This window comes from Amphiprion ocellaris, chromosome 20, assembly GCF_022539595.1.
Source record: "Amphiprion ocellaris isolate individual 3 ecotype Okinawa chromosome 20, ASM2253959v1, whole genome shotgun sequence".
Classification (NCBI taxonomy): domain Eukaryota; kingdom Metazoa; phylum Chordata; class Actinopteri; family Pomacentridae; genus Amphiprion; species Amphiprion ocellaris.
The window spans coordinates 3,755,473-3,778,267 of NC_072785.1; the positions used below are offsets into that span (position 1 = coordinate 3,755,473).

At 42.5% G+C, this 22,795-nt stretch overlaps 1 protein-coding gene across 5 annotated transcripts in view; it reads right to left on the reverse strand.

Moving 5' to 3' along the window:
- The window catches only part of daam2 (dishevelled associated activator of morphogenesis 2), a 115,589-nt gene that overhangs the window by 65,932 nt on the left and 26,862 nt on the right, over positions 1 to 22,795 (reverse strand). For all 5 annotated transcript variants that reach the window (XM_055005874.1, XM_023288203.3, XM_055005873.1 and 2 more), the window contains one exon: positions 10,395 to 10,682. In XM_055005874.1, coding sequence (XP_054861849.1) covers positions 10,395 to 10,562 — 168 coding nt within the window. In that variant the 5' untranslated portion in view covers positions 10,563 to 10,682. The remainder of the gene's footprint in view (positions 1 to 10,394; positions 10,683 to 22,795) is intronic.

Consider the following 22,795-nt stretch of genomic DNA (forward strand, 5'->3'; position numbering starts at 1 on the left):
ACAAATACCACAATTTAAAGCATAGGTTTGGAATGCTTTCTCAACTGAGCACAGATGAGTAGTTCATGGACTGCCAGAAAGCAAGAAATCTGTCAAAGCTCTCTGTTTTTACAGTTTCTGGCTCTGATAAGTGGCACGGTCATGGCAAGACTGGCCATGGTTTCAAACCCACTGGTGGTTTTGGGATTCAGAGGGTTAAAGATAACTGGTACAAGGTGGATTTTGACAACATACAAAGACAGTAAAGTTCAAGCAGTAAAGAGTTAAGTGCAAAAGATGAACTGTGCTTTCACAAATGAAAAAATGCACATTGGTTGTCATTTTTAACAAGTATAATAAAAACTGTGTCAGTATGTGCTTCATGTTTGTCCAGTCATCTTTACCCAATATCTGTAGTGGCTTCATAAAGTCTCTTTCATTTTTGACATGTCATTATTTTCACTGAGTGCTGTATCATTATTACTCTGCCAAAGAACTTACGTGATGATCGTCGTCTGTGTGTCTGTCTGTCTGTCTGTCTGTCTGCCTGTCAGCAACATTACTCAAAAATGGACTAACGGATTTGGATTAAATTTTCAGGGAAGGTCAGAATTGACACAAGGACCAAATGATTAGATTTTGGCAGTGATGCGGCTTATAGTCTGGATCCACGGATTTGTTAAAGATTTCTGTATCATTGCGAGATAGCGGCATGGCATCACTGTAACCATGACAACAAGTGAACACTACATCAGCTGCCTGCTGACGATCACATGATTGTGATCCTACTACAAATCCACCGCTGAGGACTTTTCTGGACTTAAAGGTTGGAAAAGATCCAAGGAACAAGTGATTAAATTGTGGGGGTGTTTCTGAGTCCCATCAATTCCTGCCGCCGGCTACATATTTAGGTGACGTGATTCAGTATCGTTACATAACGTACACATGCATAACACACGCCTGTGCTCAGTGCAAGGTCATTTTGTTTGTGGGTACATTTATATTAAATGGTCACATTCTATGTTACTGTGATTTCTGCCACAAATTTTTTTTTAAAGATTTCAGCCGTCGAAAATGATACGACTGAGCAGCCTTGGCGGAATACTGCGCTGTCTGAGTGCTTTTCGTGTTGTAATTACTATACCTTTAACAGCCAGTTTGATGGCGCTCAAATACATATTTGGGATGCACAGATGTTCCTGGTGTCAGCCCAACCGAGCGACACAGATGGCAGCCCAACATGAGTCAAGGTCTGTCTGAGGTTTGTTCCTGTTCAAGGGGAGTTTTTCCTCCTTACTGTCACCAAGTGTTTGCTCTTGGGTGAATTGTTGGGTTTTGCTCAGTAATCCTGTTAAGTCTTTACCTTACCGTGCAACTGCTTTGAGATGACATTGGGTTGCATCAGAAAGTACACTTTCTACACATTTTTGCACACTTTGTTGTGTTTTTCAATCAAGCTGTACTTACACACATGGACAAAATTGTTGGTACCCTTCAGATAATGAAAGAAAAACCCACAATGGTCACAGAAATAATTTGAATCTGACAAAAATAATAATAAATAGTCTATAAAAATTAACCAATGAAAATCAGACATTGCTTTTGAACCGTGGTTCAACAGAATTATTTTAAAAAATAAACTCATGAAACAGGCCTGGACAAAAATGATGGTACTCTTAACTTAATATTTTGTTGCACAACCTTTTGAGGCAATCACTGCAATCAAACCATTTGTGTAACTGTCAGTGAGACTTCTGCACCTCTCAGCAGGCATTCTGGTCCACTCCTCATCAGCAGACTGCTCCAGTTGTCTCAGGTTTGAAGGTTCCTTCTCCAGATGCCATGTTTCAGCTCCTTCCACAGATGTTCAATAGGATTTAGATCAGGGCTCATAGAGGCCACTTCAGAATAGTCCAATGTTTTCCTCTTAGCCATTCTTGGCTGTTTCTAGCTGTGTGTTTTGGGTCATTATCCTGTTGCAAGACCCATGACCTGCGACTGAGACCAAGCTTTCTGACACTGGGCAGCACATTTCTCTCTAGAATACCTTGATAGTCATGAGATTTCATTGTACCTGCACAGATTCCAGACACCCTGTACCAGATGCAGCAAAGCAGCCCCAGAACATAACAGAACCTCCTCCATGTTCCACAGTAGGGACAGTGTTCTTTTCTTCATATGCTTCATTTTTGCATCTGTGAACATAGAGCTGATGTACCAAAAAGTTCCAGTTTTGTCTTGTCTATCCATAGGACATTCTCCCAGAAGCTTTGTGGCTTGTCAACATGCAGTTTGGCAAATTCCAGTCTGGCTTTTTTATCATTTGTTTTCAACAATGGTGTCCTCCTTGGTCATCTCCCATGAAGTCCACTTTGGCTCAAACAATGACGGATGGTGTGATCTGACACTGATGTAGCTTGACCTTGGAGTTCACCTTTAATGTCTTTAGAGGTTGTTCTGGGCTCTTTTGTTACCATTCATATTATCCGTCTCTTCCATTTGTCATCAGTTTTCTTCCTGCAGCCACATCCAGGGAGGTTGGCTACAGTCCCATGGATCTTACATTTCTGAATAATATGTGCAACTGTAGTCACAGGAACATCAAGCTGCTTGGAGATGGTCTTATAGCCTTTACCTTTAACATGCTGGTCTATAATTTTCTTTCTAATCTCCTGAGACAACTCTCTCCTTGGCTTCCTCTGGTCCATGTTTAGTGTGGTACACACCATGTCACCAAACAGCACAGTGACTACTGTAACCCTATAAATAGGCCAACTGACTGATTACAAGTTTGTAGACACCTGTGATGGTAATTAGAGGACACACCTTGATTGAACATGTCCCTATGGTCACATTATTTTCAGTCTTTTCTAGGGGGACCATCATTTTTGTCCAGGCCTGTTTCATGAGTTTATTTTTTGAAATAATTCTGTTGAACCACGGTTCAAAAGCAATGTCTGATTTTCATTGGTTATTTTTCATAGAATTTTTGTTTATTATTACTTTTGTCAGATTGAAATTATTTCTGTGACCATTGTGGGTTTTTGTTTCATTATCGGAGGGGTACCAACAATTTTGTCCACGTGCGTAGCTACACTTATAACCCATTAGGACAAAGTGAAAATACATTTTTAGAACTTCTTGCAAATCAATTTAAAGTCAAATACTGAAATCTTTAATTTACAAAAGTATTCAGAGCTCTTTGCTGTGTTTGTTTAAATTATGGTTAAGTATATGCTATTGACTTTAATTATCCTTCAAATGTGAACTTGATTGGAATTTATCTGGGATGAAAATGAAGGAATAATTTAAAGCTTAAAGAAAACACACACCTGTGTAAATAAGCTGCTATAATTTACATTGCATGCCAAGCCTAAAACAAAGTCATGTAGTCCAGGAACTCATTGTAGAACTCCATGATAAAGTTGTGGGGAGCCACAAACATTTCTAAAGCTTTAGGTTTTCCCAGCAGCACAGTGATCTCAGTAATTGTGAAATGGAAGAATCTTGGAACCACCAGGACTCTTCCTAGAGTTGGTCATCTGGCCAAAGTCAGTAACAGAGCGAGCAGGTCTTTAGTCAGAGAGGTCACAAACTGACATACACCAGGTACTGTTATCCCAAGCATGGAAGTGGTAGCATCATGCTATGGGAGTGCTTTGGGGGGGTCAGGGAGATGGTTAGGACTTAGAGAATGCCACCAATTACAGAGAAGTCCTTGAAGAAAACCTGCTCCACAGTGCAGCAACGTGAGACTGGGGCAACAGGTCGCCTTTCAACACAAGAATGAACCAAAGCCATCAGCCAAAACAACACTGGAGTGGCTTCAGGACAAGTCTGACTCTCCTCACATGGCCCAGCCAGAGCACAGACTTAAACATATAACTAGAAGCTCACTAACGTTCCCCATCTGATCTGACAAAATTTGACAAGATCTGCCAGGAAGAATGAGATAAATGGCCCAAAACCTGCACTTTCTGCAAAAGACTCACAGCTGTAATTTCTGCTAAAGTGGCTTTTTACAAATGACCAAATAAAGGGTCAGAGTACTTTTATAAATGAGCGGTTTCTGCTTTTGATTGGAAATAAATTCACTGAAATTTCTAAAATTATGTTTTCACTTTGTCATTGTGGGCTATTCAGTAGAGACTAATTGAAAAACAAATCACAAATGTATTAATTTTAAATTCAAATGACAACAATATAAACTGTCCAAAAAGTGATGGGGTGTAGAGTATTTTTTTTGTCCTCATTGTTGCAAAGGTATGTGTATTTTTCAACTCAAATACAATCAGGTTAGTAGTTTCTCTACATCTCCAGTTTTAAGGCTAAAGCCAGTCTAGGATGACCACATCTGGACTAAAGGGCTAACACAATGGCACAAGAACACATCTTCTATTTTTCAGAAGGAACGTAAACGAGCATAATGTTAAAATGTTAAAATACAGATTTAAACGCCAACATTTCAGAGAACAAATGATCAGACTTTGCAGGTAAAGTGAGTGTATAGTGAACAAATGCAGGATGTACTGTAACACCACCAGGGACTGTCATGATGATAAAGATATCTTTGAACATTTGTCACCAACTGTGGCTTATATGGCTAATTAAACTCTATAAATATGACATAACATGTCTGCAGGAGACTTAAAATATTTATCTCTACTATATGGAAAGAGTGCTAAGGAGTGCAGAAAGATGAGCCACAATAAAACAGTGGAACATGAGAAAATCCTACTGTTGTTTATATTACGCATCCACTCCAGGAGATGACTGCTTAAGTGCACAGAGACAAAAATGAACCACAGGCATGGAGGGACAAGGTGAAAACCAGCACAGAGAGACGAAGGAGTCTGAGGGAAGTGTCTCTTGCATGTATGCAAGAGTTCATAGGTTCGTGCATTTGAGATTGAATATAGAAGCAAGGCCAGCCAACAGCACAATGGGAGGGAAACGACAAATACAGGAAGAATAGTGGGTCAGCAAGTGAGTATGTGTGAGTGACTGGCATAGGAGTGGGAGTGGGTGTGTCTTTGTGACAACTGATTGAAAATGTGTGAGGTTCCACCTAAATGGGAAATGTGGGGTCCAAGAATGACATCCTCTCCCATGCATGTGTGTCTATGAAGTGGCACTTCCAGAGTGGATATGAATGTCTTTACCTCATGTGAAGTTTTACAGTACTAGCTGAGAGGGTCAGTGTGTTACAACACAGACACACACTCACACACACACAGTTTCACACTGTATATATGCAGCAGTCTCTAGGCAAGACAGGAAGGCAGAGGAAAGACAAGCAAGATGGCAGGAAGTCATATGAGGCCTCAAGGGGAATGAGAGGAAGCTGTAGCTGCCATTATTGACCCAAACAAGATCCAGTGAGTCTGTGTGTGTGTGTGTGGGCGTGTGTGTGTGTGTGTGTGTGTGTGTGTGTGTGTGTGTGTGTGTGTGTGTGTGTGTGTGTGTGTGTGTGTGTGTGTACGTCTCTTACACTAGAATCAGTCTCGCCATTATTCCTGGAGTTTCTTACACAAGGCAAAGACCAAGTTTTGAGTCATTTACCACAACCAAAAAAAGGTCAAAGATTAACTTCTTGTTCTTCAGATATGATGAGAGTGAATCTGGTCACATTGCTTGTCACTGCAAACCACCACATCACTCACACACACTCTGGGCTTGCTCCATTTAGCACAATTCAGATGAGTCATACTATCCTCTCTTTGATGAGTCAGTCAGTAGCCGTTGCAAGCCCTCAGCCTCTCCCCTCAGCTAAACATGGCTTCCATGATCAGGCTAGCTCAGGACAACGGCTGCTGGCTTTACAAGAGAGGTAGGAAGAGGGCATTAGAAATGAGAAGGTAGACAGAAAAATGCAAGGAGAAGGAGGAAACAGAAAGGAAAGAGGGTGCATCCCAGGGTGTACACTGAGTAGGAAACTCACTCCCAGTGGCCCAGAGGGAGGAGAACATTTCCATTCCCTCTTGTTATGCAACAAATTTTTGATTTGCGTCCGGCTCGAAAGTCACACTGGAGGGAACATTAGGAGAGGATTTATGTTTAAAAAAAAAAAGAGTCCAGTTTTCCTGGAAACACTTGTTGAGGTTTCAGTTCAGAAAGCCTAATTTTACCACCAGTGCTTTGAGAACAAAATTTACGTGCTACTAAAAGCAGTGATTGGGAGTCCGATGAGGTGGACGCTATTGAAGGTCACTGCATCCAGATGCAGTGACTGACACTGGACAGCTGGACCCCTGCCTAGAGGGGTTGGATTAAAACTGTCCCAAATTACAAAATAGGGAAAGAAGAAATGAGGCTCCCACATGGGGAAAGACACAGACAGACAAAAAAAGAGGGTGGGGATAGAGGCAGAGAGAACACACACACTAATCTGATGTCTGCCTGTATTGTAATGGCCAGATGTTGGCCTAGCAGAACTGATTCAGTTGCACCAATTTCTCTGATAAACTGCACCGTCCCCTCTTATCTCAAGCCCCACAGCTCATTGCAATTGGGTAAAACACAGGATCTTCTTTTGAGAAACAGTTAAGGACAGCATTTAGTTGCATCATGAAAGCATCTTGAGATGAACAATGCTATAGGAGATGCATATTTAAATCTAAAATGCAATTCTGCAGTGGTTCAGTGGCCCCTACTTGTAAAAGTGTCAACACATTGTGACCATATGCCGACCTTTCCACTGTAAACGTTGGTTGTTATCGGTTGAAACTTGTAAATGCCAGCCTAGTTGTCCCCAAACAACCTCACACTTGGTTTCACTTTGTAGAAACTAAAGTTTAATTTTGGTTTACTGAAGTGCCACCACTGAGAAATGCACCCAAGTATCAAAATGACTGAGGAGAACCCCTTTTCTATTACCTAAATATGAGAGTAATTTCACATTTGATGATAAAATACTATTAGCAGAGAATTGCTCCGATAAACAAAAATAAAACTGTCAGTGTTTTTGATGCATTGCCAAACTTCACACATGGCCTGTATATCAACTATGCGTGCGAGCCTTGAAGCACTGGTGGAAAGAAATTGTATAAAATGCACCCAGAACCTAAAAGCCAGAACTGCAGCACATTCGCTATCAGGAAATTCTGCGGCCAGCAACAAATGTGTAGTTTAACTGATGTAATCCATTAGTCCCTCTGATGTGGTCTTTACTTACTGTGTCAAAATCAGGGGCAATTGCTTCCAGCTTCATTTGCATGGGTTTGTTGGGTTTGTTATCAGGCACAGCAGGCTTTCATATGGGTTCATGCAGACTTGGAAGCAGATTTATTCTTCAGACTTTCTCCAGGATGAGTTTGTGCGTTTGACACAGAAGACGTAAGTATTTACACAAGTGAACCAATGATGGATCCCACGTTTCTTCTGCAGTATTAGTTTTGGGAGCTACAGGCCGGGGACAATATGTCATTCCTGTTTTGCTACAATTCCATGCACCTGCAATTTTCATGAATCAGCGGGAGGGTAGCAGAGGCTGCTTAAGGCTGTTGACAGCGGAAGTGGAAAGTGTGATTCTGAAATATCGCAACTTGATGTTGCGTCTTTGATGGTGACCATGGCCAAAATACTGTACATGAGATAAGAGGTATCCAGGTCATCACCACAGTTCCTTGTCTGATTCTTCTATTCTGCCTCTGTCATCCCATAAAATGTGACATTGGAAAAGAACACAAGGAACAGATATATATTATATATTCCATTTTATACTCCTTGCAACAGAAATAGGAATAACAGTTTTTTCTGGGTAACATTTCAAGTCTGCCGAAGTTTCTTCTTCCACTAACAGTGTAAGCTGAGCGTGCACTGTGTAGTCTCTAGACACAGTGGAAGACCCCATTATGGATGTGAAGACACATGGAGGTGGTTTACTCCTCCGTTTGGCCCAGATCTGTCGCTCCCACTCCAGAGTCTCCACTGAGTCTCTTTCTCCTCCTCAGGAAAGGCTTTCATAACAATAATCCCCGTCTCCCGTTGCCACAGAAACACACTATGTTATGTTATTCTCTATTTTTCTTTATTTCCTGCCCTGTAGCATGGCTCTTTGCCTCCCTACATCAGCTCTCTGCTTGAGTTACAGCACTGTGTCCAGGCTGAGTGACTCCGAGAGGTCTGGTTGTACACATTTTTGGATGACTGGTCAATCTGTGTCAGCATGTCGGCCGAAAAACCAGTAAAACAGATGTGGAGGACCAATGGTTTGGCCAGATGACCATCATTAGGTTGAATCAGTTTGTTCAAAGGCCATCCAATCAAAGCTGAATTAAATGGTCATTGGTTGAGTTATCATCTATGTGTAACTGAATTTTTCCTTTTCAAACTTTCTAGCAGGAGATTCAACCTTTGAAGGGTTGCATTCAGTGCAGTAAAGAGGAAGCAGAACCTAACACAGACATTACCACAAAGACAAAACATCTAATCCTGTGAATGACACAATCAAATGTAGCCATCCAACATCCACCATAAGAACAATCTATTCATGACATGTGGAAGGGTCCAGAAAATCCCAAGTCCAGTTTCTCTTGTGGATCTAAAAGCTTCAAGTCCAGCAGTTCTGAGATCAGTAACAAATCTGTCTGCCCTGCCTCTTCTTCAGTTCATGCATCTGTGTTAGTTTCATCTTAGACTCGGATATTTATCCAAACATAAGCTGTGGGTCATTTGGCCCTTTCAAGCATGCGGACTGCTGTGATTTGGCTAAGTGCTCCCATATGACCGACATGTTTTTATCTGATCCCAGCAATACGAGTCTCTGATTATTTTAAAAAGTTTTCTTAATGTCAAAACCTAATTTATGCAAGCATTTTGTCATGCTATGTAAGGCATCAAGTATGTCAAATAGCAACCTGTTGATCTTTCAGAAAGAAGTTTTACTTATTATACAGCTGTAGGGCCACTGGGTCATTCCACTATGGATACTGATTGAGGCAATCACTGTCTTGATTGCAACAATACTAACTTTCAATTTTCTTCAATCAAGGCAATAAGTATGCAGCAGCTACTAAGGTTTAATGGCTTGTGCCTCAGCAGTGATTATAAAGGAGCCTCAACAGCAAATTTAGGGTGAAATCCAGTCATTTAGCTGGAAGAAATAGGAATAATCACTATTGGGAAAACATCTGTCCTGATAACAGGGAATTATTTCTTATCCTACATGGAATGTCACTAAATCTCCTGGACTGAATTTGACAGTGGAGTGATATATCCTGCAGGCAGTGAAGTTTAGCATTCCCCAAAACTCACAAGTGCCAGAAGCAGTCCTGTAGCCATGATGCTCAACATGCTGTTTGGAGAGAGAGGGAGAGAAGCAGGAAATCTGAGTTTGACGGAGAATGACAGAAGCTGATGTGGAGACAGACAGGGCCGAGACTGACCAAGAAGCAGGAACTGAGCAAACAAAGAGACAGAAACAGCAAAGCCCTGTTCTTTCAGCAAAGCCAGCACCAGTTTGCATGGCAGCTGAACCCCACAGCAGACTTCTCCGTTCTGACAGCTGTGCCCTGATCCGTCTCCACGCTACGGGCACATGTCAGTGCAGCTATCCCAGTCTGGCACTGGTACAAACCAGCAACTTCTGCCAACAAGTGTGATCGGTGCACAGGATGTAGACTGTAGCACAGGAGTGGGCTGCATGTATTGGTAAAGATGAGCATCTGCATTTACAGATAGGGGGTTTGGGTTTGGGGCATGGCCTCACCCAGCCATCAAGACGCCCTCCACAAAGCCCAAGCCTTCCAGTTCCTGTCCCTAATCCTGTTTGTTGGGGATAATGAGCAACACGCACAGTAGAGGAATTGGATTTCTCAGCATTAAGGAAACGAGACAAATCCAGGATTTATCCTGCAGCAGAGACTTGGTTTGAGCCAGCTCACTCGCATTTTCAAGTTAATGAGAAGCATTTTTGTGTGGTGACTAATTGTGAAAACTGGTCCTCAGTGCAGCACCTACAGCAGCAGGTAACTGCAAGTTGAACAGGCTCATTAAACTTTCAGTGGATGGCAAAAGGTAGACATGCAGATAATCTATCTACCTTCTCCGTATGTTCAACATTCTGAAAGTATGTGTACCAGCTTTACAGAAATCATTACTGTGCATTGTTTCCCTGTGGACTGTCAAAGCAGCAACACTGTAACTGTTAACTGGCATTTATCTCCCATGGGATACATAGTGGAAGGCTGAGTCATGCATTATGCACCGCATGAAGCCACATGGTTCTTGTTGCAGCAGCATTCAGTCAACAAAATGCCTGGTTGTTCATTCACTGTGACTCCGCTGCACTGCTCACTCCAGTGATCATTCCAAACATCAAAATGTACAGTTGACGGCTTTGGATTTGCTTTGAATGAAAAATTCATTAAACATGCTAACTCAATCATATATAAGATCACTTCATCTTTACTCACCACCAGTTCGGAGAAACGTGCATGCAGCTCCTCGGCAGGTGGCATGGGGGCGCTGAACTCCAAGAGCTGCAGTGGCACGCTGTCCTTCAGGTTGATCTCTGGGGGCTCGCTGCTGCCAAAGCAGCACAGGAAGCCCAGGCCCGGCCGCGTCCTCTTCCTGGGGGGCATGATGGCCGCGGTGACACAGGTGGCAGTGGTGGCACTGGACCAGCAAGGTGGAGGAAGGGGCCAAGGGGTGAGGGAGGGGGAGTGGAGAGGAGGACGAGGCTGCTATCTGGGGGGCATGATCTGGACGACAGAGAGAGAGAAACCAAGGAAGAGGTTACACAGAGATACTGACAATCCAAGATGTCCCAACTCTGAGTTGCATTTATTACATTTAGATGAGCAAGCTTTACGTCATAATGGAAGACATTCCTGTGTACGATAAATCCTTTGTTTTACTTTCAATCCAATACGCAAAATTCAACCTAGACTCAGCTCATAAAGGCCACATGCCAGTGAACACACCCAGTGTCTGGTTGGGGTTTTCTTGGAAAGAAATCCGTTTGCACAGCAAAGCAATTTATGTTTCCAGCAGCCAAACTAGTTGGGGATAAATATACACAGACATCTGAGCAGCAACAGCCACCACAGGCAAAGAAACACTACAATGCCACCTACGAAACTGCATCAAGAGAAAACCTGAGGAAGACAACATTACAACTACATGTGTATTTACACTTCATCATGGCTGATTTCTTTCTGGATTTTTCTGTTGCCTTTACTATGTCTATAAGAACATGTGCCAGGGTGGAGCAGGAGGGCACACAGGCAGCAGGAGGTGCCATCATATCCTTGTTTTGACAGTGGCTGCTCTTATACCCTGACAAAGAGGTCTCTTGTCTGTGAGGTACAATGGTGAATGTGCAGAGTGTGTGTGTTTGTGCAGATTTGTACTAAAAGCTGCCCCATCAGTGCCCTTACTCCCTGAATGGAGCAGACGTAGAAGAGTGTGTGTGTGTGTGTGTGTGTGTGTGTGTGTGTGTGTGTGTGTGTGTGTGTGTGTGTGTGTGTGTGTGTGTGTGTGTGTGTGTGTGTGTGTGTGTGTGTGTGTGTGTACAGACAGAAGTGAATGGCATCCACAACAACATGCACAGGGGACTGAATGGGCCACGACACCCTGGAGGATTTCCTCAATGCTATGAAAAGGATATGGGTGGTCTTCATTGTATGAATAATACACTCTTTACACTATATTATGTCCTATCAGACACACATTTACACATTGTGAGCCTACATCCACAATGACTCACAGAGTTGCCAAAGCTCCTCTTAATGCAACAGTTTACTGCTTTGTGAATGAATGGACCTCAAGCCTGTTATGCAAATACCTTGGACATGCAAATCCAGCAGAAATATTTGACCGAGAAATCAATTATGGAGCCATTTATGTGAAATACAACAAAAAATGTCCATGAAGTTCGCAGAAAGAACTCAAAACCACGACCAGATTAAAAACAGAAAGACAATAATTCTCAAAATGGCTTTATTGATATTTGTACATAACTGACCCAGCATTAGCTTAAGCTTTGCATCCATCTGTTTCATATGACAGTGAAACTTTAGAACTTCAGTTTCCACAAAAAGCCACAATCTACTACATCTTGACTGAGCACAACTCTCCGCCATCACTCCCTCACATGTTCACTGCGTAGGAGTTCTCAGTGCAGGTCTAAAATTAGCTGGATGGTAAATTCTTTATGAATGCGCTGGGCCATCGACAGGAGCTTAAAGGGGAAAAAATGAAAAGAGAAAACACCACATTTCCATTTTGCCCTTTCGTCTTTTACTCATTTGCTTTTTCCGCCTCCTTGAATCTGCCATGCCTCTGAAGGCAGTAGGAGCAGAGCTGTGCACAGCTATACATGAACTGGAAGCTACTTTAAATTAAAAGCAACCATAGTTTTCTTTGGTTTGCTGAACATGGAAATGCTTGTGCAACCATCAGTGGGCTTATTTTGATGAGTGCTATATCTTAAATTATTCTGTATAATCACCTTAAAATACCGGGACTCTTACATAGTCGTTGCACCAGTGCACTGAATGTCAATTATAATATGTGTAGCATCTTGTATACATGTGTGGTACATTTGATACCTCACCGGTATTTGTGTTATGATAGCTGAGGTGACAGTCCCTGAATACTCCACTATCATGGCAGGACTGGCCTACAGCAGGGCTCAAAAAGGCCCCGAGTCACCTCCATCATCTTCCATTCCCTGAGCAAAGTGTATTATCCTGTTTCCTTCACTATGCAGAGCCCTTAGCTACCATGGACGCTGCACCCTGCAAATGATGTCTTCATTAAATAACATCTTTGGGAAGATTTTGCAATTGACCGGGCTGACTCAGACTGCTAAAAGCCTCTTATTAGCTTTAGGAATCATGTTAGGAAGGTAAGTATGAATGCAACAAACAACTACAGCAAGCAGAAATAGTTTCAATGCACACATGAGAATATTGTTTTAAGGCAGACTTAAAAATGTCATTCTGTCCTTTAAGCTCCTTTAATTTTCTTTTCATATTGTACAATGGTGGTATGCGTTGCAAAATGTGCACTTGTTACTTCTTCTGAATGTTTTTTGGGATATTTATGTCAATGTTGAAAGTTCCCACAACATGACTGGGATGACTGTCATTTGGGGTCACTTAGAAATGTCCTTAGTTTTGGAAAAAAAAGAAGGATTTTTTTCAGTGAAGATAACAATAAATGAATGGTAAATCCAGTGTAGACATTGTTAATGTGGTAAATGACTATTCTAGCTGGAAACAGCTGATTTTTAATGGAATATCTCCATAGAGGTACAGAGGAACATTTCCAGCAACCATCACTCCTGTGTTCTAATGCTACATTGTGTTAGCTAATGGTGTTGAAAGGCTCATTGATGATTAGAAAACCTTTGTACAGTTATGTTAGCACATGGATAAAAGTGTGAGTTTTTATGGAAACCTGGATCACCTGGGACCCTTTGCTTTGAAAACTTTGCATTCTCTGGATGAGTTCATGAGGTTTTTGACTGGTAGTGTATATTAGCTTGGTGGTGCTGAGGTTTGAAGCCCTGTGGTTCCAATCAGTAGCTCAAAGCCTTAAACCCTGAGCTACCCCTACCCAATCTGCACAACTGGAATGTGCAATTCCTGGAGAAATTGCAAATGTGACTGTAGAGCAATCTGCAGCTTGTACATTTCAGCACATGCATTGAGAGACTCCTGCTCTACCAACTGAGCCACTGTTGTAGCAATTTTGCCATTTTACATGGGGCCCCAGGACAGCTGTTCCCTTTACCCCTTCACTCAAGTAAACCAGCTTTACCTGCCAAAATCACATACAGTAATAGATCTCTAGCTTAAAAATACAGCAAAGTGACAATCACAAAACTTGGTGTTAACCAGTATCTGTTTTTAATCAAAGGTAACCATCACTGTCAGATCTGGTAAAGCCTGCTGACCAAAAGTGTAAAGATGGACTACATGTATACAGATAAGCATTCAGTGAGGTGAGTTATAACAGAAAAGGAAACACTGCTTTAACACTGTGTGGTGGCAGAATCAAATAAAAGCCCACTTCAGAGAGGTAATTCCTGCAGATTTTTTCCATACATTTCCACTTGAAAAGGCTCTCCCTCGCACTATTAACAGTGACAGCTTTTCATCGTTTTTATTGCTATAACACATTAGCATGTACTGGTGCCAAATCTATATGGTGGTGAGTTAGTTATTGTTGCTGTGGACATGGACAGCTGGTTGAGCCTAATGGAAAAGAAGCTGCTCTACAGGGGTTTTAAAGCCATTCAGCAGAACACACAGGCTAAACCTCCTGTCCAGCGTCTCCCACAGAGCCCCACATGCAGCCGGTCCTCACTCAGCACCAGTTCTGCTGGCCTGCTTCCACCCTGTGCCCAGGGAAAGCAGGCCAAGGAGTCCAAACACACACACATACGTTACATACTGATACACTATAGAGTGTATATAGTGGGAAATACAAGGAAACAAGAATAGAAGCAAGACTATTTGTGTAACCTTTATCATTGTCTGTATTGAGGAGGCAGCACACAAACACAATCCAAATCGACCATGTCCAGTGCCATATGTGACCTGAGAGCCCCTCTTATCTCCCAGCTTTTCATTTCTTCATCCTCTCCCTCCCTCCCTGCCATCTCCCATTATTCCTCTCTTTCAGGGTGAATGGAGTGACATTTGCCTTCAACAACCCCCCTCTGACAGGAACATCTGTCATTTTTCTTTGCCACTTCTTCTCCCATCTTTAATCCTCTTTATCTGCTCTTCTGTGCTTCTCCTTCTCAATACTTTCCCCCCTTGAGAGGCTGGATTTCATCTTTCTGGAAACGTGTTTTCGTAATTACACTTCTTTATAATAAAGAAATGGAACGCTGAAGCTAAGAAATTATTTGTCTAGCTTAGCAGGGCAGGGAGGTTGCATATAGCAAGTCTGACTTTGCCAGACATAGTGAAGAAGAAACACCAAGCATCAACTTTAAAGCTCATAACACGTCTTAGAGAACTGTCCGAATATATTTGAGGGGATTTCAGTTAGAGCATGGTGATACAGGTGAAAAATGTACTACAATTAAATGCTTGATTTCAATTGTCATAAATATTATTTGAGAATTTTTAAATGAGTAGTTTTTAACAGAAAAATGCTGATAAAAATAATTCTGCATATTTATTCTGTGTATTTGTTACATTAAAATAGTCCCTTCCTGCATTAAAATGTCTTAGATGTAACTCTGCACTGTTGATTGCTCTACAATGTGTGGATCTATGAAGCTTCTGCCTCTGTTTACTCTCTTTCTCTACCCATCCTCCCTCACTGCAGCTCAACACACCAGCTCACCTACAAACTCTACTCAAACACTATAACCTTACTCTTTGTTATGCAGTAGCAAGTTGTAATATTGAAGTAATTCAGCTGTAAATGCTCAAAGCAGAAACTGATTCCGAAGAAGAACAATGATACATAAAGTCCCACCATGCAGATACTTCAGTTTGTTAAGTATGAACCCCCAGATGTCTGAATCTGTGTTTTTTTTTTAGACTATTATCAGTACGCTGTAGTTTCAAGTCTTGTGTTGTTGGCTCTAAAGCATGAAAAAACAACCTATGGGCATGTTAACAAAGTTAAAAAAAAAAAAACTAACCTGATTTCACCAGAAGGGCTCTTTAAACTATTGTTATGGAATATTTGTGCTAATTTATCTGTGCGTCTCATTTGTTTTCTGTCATCATTTTCATGTTCAGCAAACTGCCACATATCTGACACTTGTGACTAGAAAATGAAACAACACACACTGAGACACACAGAGACTTATTGTTGCTCATCACAGGAAAACAGATGGAAAAGGAAGCCGTCACTGAAAGAATGAACTTCTTAATCTCTATGTGTTAATTAAAACCATCTGTGTGTCAAAACGACCGATGCAAGAATAGGTGCATCACGATTTATCATCGCTGACTCCGTGACTCATAAGAATTTCTGCGCACACACACCCATGTCAATACAAAGTGTTAAAACAGACACAGTTTTTCTTACAGTGCATGTTACTGCACACACAGCCATACAGTCACATGTTCACATGTTCCAAAATTCAGACACACCCACACAAGATCCAGCTGGAAGCACATCCACACATGCAGCATTTGCACAGTCAGGCACCCAGAGCCCTGGAGCAGAGAGAGAAGCCTGCTGGCTGCTCTGTGTTTGGAGGGTCTGGAGAGCAGCTGAGCACAGAGAGCGAGACAGAGAGATGAGAAAGAGACGAGGGAGGGAGACAGGGATAAAGGAAGATACTGCTGCCACTTCTCATTCAGCCCACTACCTCATCGCCTCATCCCCAGCGCCGGGAAGTAGGTCAGTGGAGGAGGAGGAGGAGGAGGAGGCGGCAGCGAGGAGAGACAGGCTGCTGCTGGTGTGTGTGTGTGTGTGTGTGTGTGTGTGTGCAGGCAAAAGGCAGAAGAAGAGGTGTGTATCTATGCAGACATCAGTCCCTCAAACATCTGTGCCTGCGTAATTTTGATTCTCTGCTTGACATCTGCCACACAACACAACGCTCTCAGTACCACACATAAAATCCTACAGAAATCACCACCCAAATACTCAAAAAAGCTGCATCATTTTCTCACTTTCTCTCCTAGTCCATCCTTTACACTGCACATCTGATTTTTCCTTAAACAGCAGCTGCAGCAGAGGGCTCCTGCATCTCCTCCTCCATTCTCTCTCATTCATCCCTTCTTCCTCCACATTACTTTACTTCCACACTTGTCACCATTCTTGTGGTAAACAAATGGATGAATGGATTCAAGTCTAATTTTTCTGTCCCAACTGATGTAGTTACAGAGAGAAAGGAAGTCAAAGAGAATAAAACTGAGGGAAACAACAGGCAGAGGCAAGAAAGAAACACTGAGTATATTTTAAAGAGGCACTGAATAAAAGATCAGAGGCAAGCCTGTGCACACACATTGTCTCTGGGTCCCACAAATGAGGACCATTCCTCTGGGGTGCTGGGCCATGGAGGAGGGCGCAGGCAGACTTATGTAAGCACCAGAGATGGGGGAGATGTGCCACGCTGGCACAGGCAGGAACAAGATGCAGTGCAGACTAGGGAGCTGGCATTGTTCTGTTACACTGCAAGCACGCACATGGCAAGAGTAGGCACACCACTGTCAAACCAAAACCAGACAACCACAGCCCTTGACATTTTGGTCCTTGTTGATGTGGTGACACCTATGAATACCATGGAGCAGCAAGTGCATTTTAATTATGTAGTTCTTAGTGCGTCAATGGAAATGATATAAAACACCTTCTAGGAGGTACAAAGCATGGCTTAGTCAGCTCCTTTTCACTTCTTGTTACCAAAAGGAAACCGGTTGGCCATCATGAAGCTCAAAACTGAATGCTGTGTGATGTGCCCAATTAGAAGTCTAGATAAGAAAGTGAGATTGTTCCAGTAGCTGTGAAGACTTCTGTGTAAAGGCAGTTTCAGAAAGTAAATTCATTTAACTGCTTTTGTTCAAATAATCCTGACCCATAATCAGGTTAAAAAATGGGGTTTGACATGGAAAAATCCAATATTTGAGAATTTCTTGATCATCTCTAGATTCATATTCTTTCCTGAAATGGTAGTGGAAATGAAAATCACAAACCCAACAGTCGTGTGAGTCAAATAGCCGCCTCACTGGCAAATATGAGCATCCTGTGGGCCTGTAGTGAAGTCCTGGCATGGCACAGGATTTCTGGATAATGAAGATCAAATGTTAGACAAAAGTCAACCCAACACTAAAGATCTTATTTGTGTTGTACTCACACGTCTTCCTGTACCTATATTTGTGGGTGGTCATGGTTTACTGCTGCTATGTGGAAGCTACATGTGTCCTTTTACACATGTAGTGGAAGTGAACCACTCGCACTCATTAATTTGACATGAAGTTGCTATTCACCCCAGCCATTGAACACATTGGAGCAATGCCACTCTCTGGCTGTGGTTGCCCCAGACATGCCCTCTCCAACATGCCCTGCCCTCCCTTTCTACTGTCTGCCTGTCTGCCCAATGACTAATGGACCTACCCCTCAATTCCTTCCCCCCACTCCAAAACAACTGGCCTCAAGCCAAATCACCTGGGACACTGAAAATTCATTCCTCCATGGATCCCATCGGATCTGTGGCCCACCCACGGTCACGTTTCTGCCTTGGGGAGTCCATGAAACATCATACATCTTACCCTGTTAGAGTCAGAGGCCACACTGTAGGGCTAATCAGTTACATTAGAGCAACATGCAAGCAAGCAGCCCCCGCCTCCACCACAACACACATTGTTTGTTCGTTCTCACAACGAAGATTAAAGTCATCTTATTCATGCAGCACTTCCTCAATTACAGGGGTTTAGTTCCATGGGTGGTCAGACTTATGGGTAGAAATAATGACGTGATTGATCTGAAACAACTGGCATGACTAATAGACAAGATCCACCCATGGTCTAAACAACATAAACATAACAAATGCACTGTACATTGGAGACACACGGCAATAAGAAAGCCGCACATGTTGTCGCACGAATTCCCAAGGTATGACATCACCCACTTATTGCAGCGCAGATCTTCGTGGTTCGCAGAGAGTTACAGCCTCAACTGACAAATGACCAGAGCTGACAGTGGAGGAAGTGCCATTATTTCACGCTACATTTGCATGCGCTGCATTCCTGTGCTTGTTCTGAAAGCACACATTCTGCTGGGGATTTCATGTTGGAAGGCCAGCGCTTTTATGAGAGTCTGTACACCGAGTGGCTTTCTCATGTGGACCTGGACAATGGGCCAGATGATTTGGTTTGGACAATTCTTGCTGGGGCCTGACAGGGTAGACTAGTGCAGGGAGGGATAGCTCTCTCAGTCCTACTGAAGCCCATGTGCAACTGATCTGCAAGAGGATGAGTATTTTTAGCTATGACTGCATGGTCTCCCTCCAAAATATTCTTAGCCTCTTTGATTAGCCTGGCAAACAAATTAAATGAACAGGAAAAGAACCGTTTTTAGAAATAATGTAATGGATCTTTTCCAAATACTTCCTGTCAGCAATACAATCTAACAGTTGTTCGCTTATAGGATAAAAACAAAAAAAATTAACTGACCCTGTGCTTAGGCTCTATCCACATTCTAAGGCAGATAGTGATAAGAACTGTCTGTGCTCTTATGCCTGCATGCATCTTCCAGCTAAAGTGGCCAGAATCAGAGGATCAGAAACCCACCCTTCCCCTTTTACTTATTCCTCCAAACCTCCTTCATTCCTTTGCTTTCCTCAATCACTTCCTTTCAGCACTGCGATCAGATAGAGGAAGCTGCAAGAGGCAGACAGCTGAAAACCTATTCAGCTGTTGGACTGGGAACTGTGCCTTCAGACGCCAGGACATAGTCTGGGGCAAGACTGTCTGAGTCAGTGGCAAAACATGCACCAGGAAACCTCCGAGTGAAATGATACTTCAGCAACAACATCACAATGGGCTTTATGGGCACATGCAGTTTCATAAGGGCCTCATGTTTCTGCTCATGTGTAATAAGCTTCAACAATAGCAGCAGAACAATGTTAAGGAGGTGTGGTTAAGTTAGTTTCATGAGGCAGACATACAGTATAGAGCCAGCGCAAAAAGTACCTCCATTTAAATTACCCACAACCACAATTATTATTAATTACTTTAATAGCTTGTGGTTAATAGTGTTGCTTAAATATTGCCAGACAGTCTCCAAGGCAAATGCAATCACATTTACACAGAGAGGCATTTTTCATTTTCTTTTGTTTACCAACAGCTTTTGTCAGACAACCAATGCAAGGATAGTGCAATTATGTATTTGCCTCATGTTTGCACAGTGATTACTGATCATGCATAGAAAGCACAAAGATTTTCCTCTCAAGAAAATGGCAAAGGTCATATTCTGTATCTATTGCTGTTATTCTCTCAGTGGAGACTCAACTGCTATGAATTGGCTGCTCTAGCTCTTCCAGCCGTCTGTAATGTCCATATTGTGCCAGGTTTTTACTCATCAATCCACTGCATTTCTTAAATCCTGACCTTAACCATCTCAGCGTGGCAGTCTGTCAGCGTCGCAGCATAAACTCTTACTGTCAACTCTAACAGCTAACATTTGAGAATTCTCAGAGGTCTTATTGGCTTATGGCCTCATTGAAAACAAACATATAAGCACTGTTGGATTTAACAGGGCCATGAGGCACAGTAACCCGTCCTCACCCATAAAGCGGAAATGCCTCAGCTAAACCACTGGAAAAAGAGGGGTGGGGGGGTGGAAGGCAGATTTTTCCAATCCTCCAGGGATGTCATTAATAGCCATTTCATTTAGTTTGATTCATTAAAAAAATACTATTTCCTGATGTAAGCAACATTCATAATGGCGCAGACCACATGAAGTGCCAGGGGGTTGTTACAACGGTGCTTTAAGACGGAGTTTGTTGCTTTAACCAAAACAAATGTAGGAGCTCCATACAGCAGCACGGGGCCCCTCAAGCACCCAACCATGCACAGTTGCAGTTTGAAGCAAATTATTATAAACATGTTAAACCCCTTCACAGAAGCCGCTAACCACAGACACGAGCTCCCTGAACAAAGTTGAGACAGGAACCCCTGGAGAAGCAGACAAGTTGGGTGAAGGTAACAAGCGATCGGCACAAATTTACAGCAAAACTCAAGTGAATTTCTGTTTCACCTCACTTATATCACTTCTCTTAAGGCTTAGTACTAAAGGTCACCCACATGTCGCACAACAAAAGCCAGCCAGCCAGTTGCCGCATGGTGTTCTAACAATACAGATGTTAATGCTGGTTCAAGATGGTTCAGGATACTGCTGGCCCAGTTCTGTACTGGCCAATGGGCACATACACGACCGTTCAAAAGTTTGGGGTCACCCAAACAATTTCATGTTTTCCATGAAAACTCCCACTTTTATCCATGTGCTAACATAACTGCACAAGGGTTTTCTAATCATCAATGAGCCTTTCAACACCATTAGCTAACACAATGTAGCATTAGAACACAGGAGTGATGGTTGCTGGAAATGTTCCTCTGTACCTCTATGGAGATATTCCATTAAAAATCAGCTGTTTCCAGCTACAATAGTCATTTACCACATTAACAATGTCTACACTGGATTTATCATTCATTTAATGTTATCTTAATTGAAAAATAACTACTTTTCTTTCAAAAATAAGGACATTTCTAAGTGACCCTGAACTTTTGAACGGTAGTGTGTCTGCTCATCAAATAGACTGGATCACTGGGATAACTATGCTATTAATATTGGGAATGAGAAGAAAGTCAGCCACGCTGCATTTCACATGGTCAAACATTCCCACATATTAACAGGGCTCAGAATGAAATCCAATACTCAGCATCCCTCTCCGTCGATCCCCAAAGCACTGTCCTGTGTGTCAAATCACTTTCTTATTTCATCTGGGAGGAACGTCCTGGAGTCACGAGCTTCCCATCTAACTAAACACATGTTATTATATGTGAGAAAAGAAATTGGCCCAAGTACGATCTCAGAGCTGGTTGTCATGACTCTCAAGAGGGAAAGGATGCTGAACTGCAACACCCCAGAGTCTTGTCTGACTGAGGAAATGAGCAGCTTCCATCAGTATGGTGCACTCAACCAAATTACAGATGCTTGAGAAGATCCAGCTCTTCTGAGCGATGAAAGGGGCTACTGTTAAACTTTTAAATGAAACAAAAACATGACTCACGACTGTTCACCAATTAGTTTCCGTACACATTTATACTAATGACAGCTCTCACTGGTTAGCTCAGCAGTTTTCAGGAGGTGTGTCACCTCGCCTTTGTCTGACTTCTCATTCTTCGCACCACAATCTGAATAGCTATTAATCTCACCGGGTGAGAGGTCAACAGCTGCAACATAGAGGACACGGGGCTTCTGGGTAATGTCTGGAATGCTCTCTGGGACAGTTATAGCAAGGCAGATAGGGGCAGTCCTCTGAAGTGACCAGCATCTTTTAAAATAGCCTGCAGTAATGCTGCACTGAATTGAAGCACTGTAAGGAGGAGATATGCTTACACATCATGAGCCCCAGAAAGTGTGTCACTGGCACAAATACAATAGTGCCGTTTGACACACACAGGGGACTTCCAGAGAAGGAGCGAGAGGACCAGCAGCCTTTCTCCTAAAATCTCCTGCAGTTTTGTCCTCACACACTGTAACTACTTCACAGTAAACACAACATGAAGATGATCCAATCCAATAGATGAGATGTTTGAATTTAAGCAGCTTTACAGACCTCCTCTCTTTTCCTCTCGTTCTCTATCCTAATGAGCAGGCCATCGAGCTGCCAGTCGGCAGCAAGGCTGAAGCGATAAAAGGCTGGCCATCACTTACTAACTCTCCCTCACACTCCCTCTAATCCTGAGAGAGCAGTTCATGCATCCGTAATGGTCGATAAAATATGAAAAGCCCTGAGAGCGCTGACGGCAGCAGAGGGTGGGCCTGTACACTGTGTGTAAGTCCTCAACTTTCGTTAATGCCCTCCCAACATGCTGAATCTTTTAGCAATGTCAGTGTTTGGCTCCTGGTGCACGTGAATGTAGGAGGATTTCCAGCAGGCTGGAGAGTAAGCCTTTAGTGTGGTGGAAATGGATACTATCTTGTTCACAATGCAAAAAGACATCAAAGAAAACACACATGGCCCTTTGACTGGATAAATGAGTGTTGCCTCTGGTTCATCAGCCTTCAAACGCAGCCACTCAAAGGAATGAATTACTTGAATGTTGTAGGAATAATGTTTGTCTCTTGCTTTTTCATATTGCCATTATCTCCCATTTAAAAAGCACAG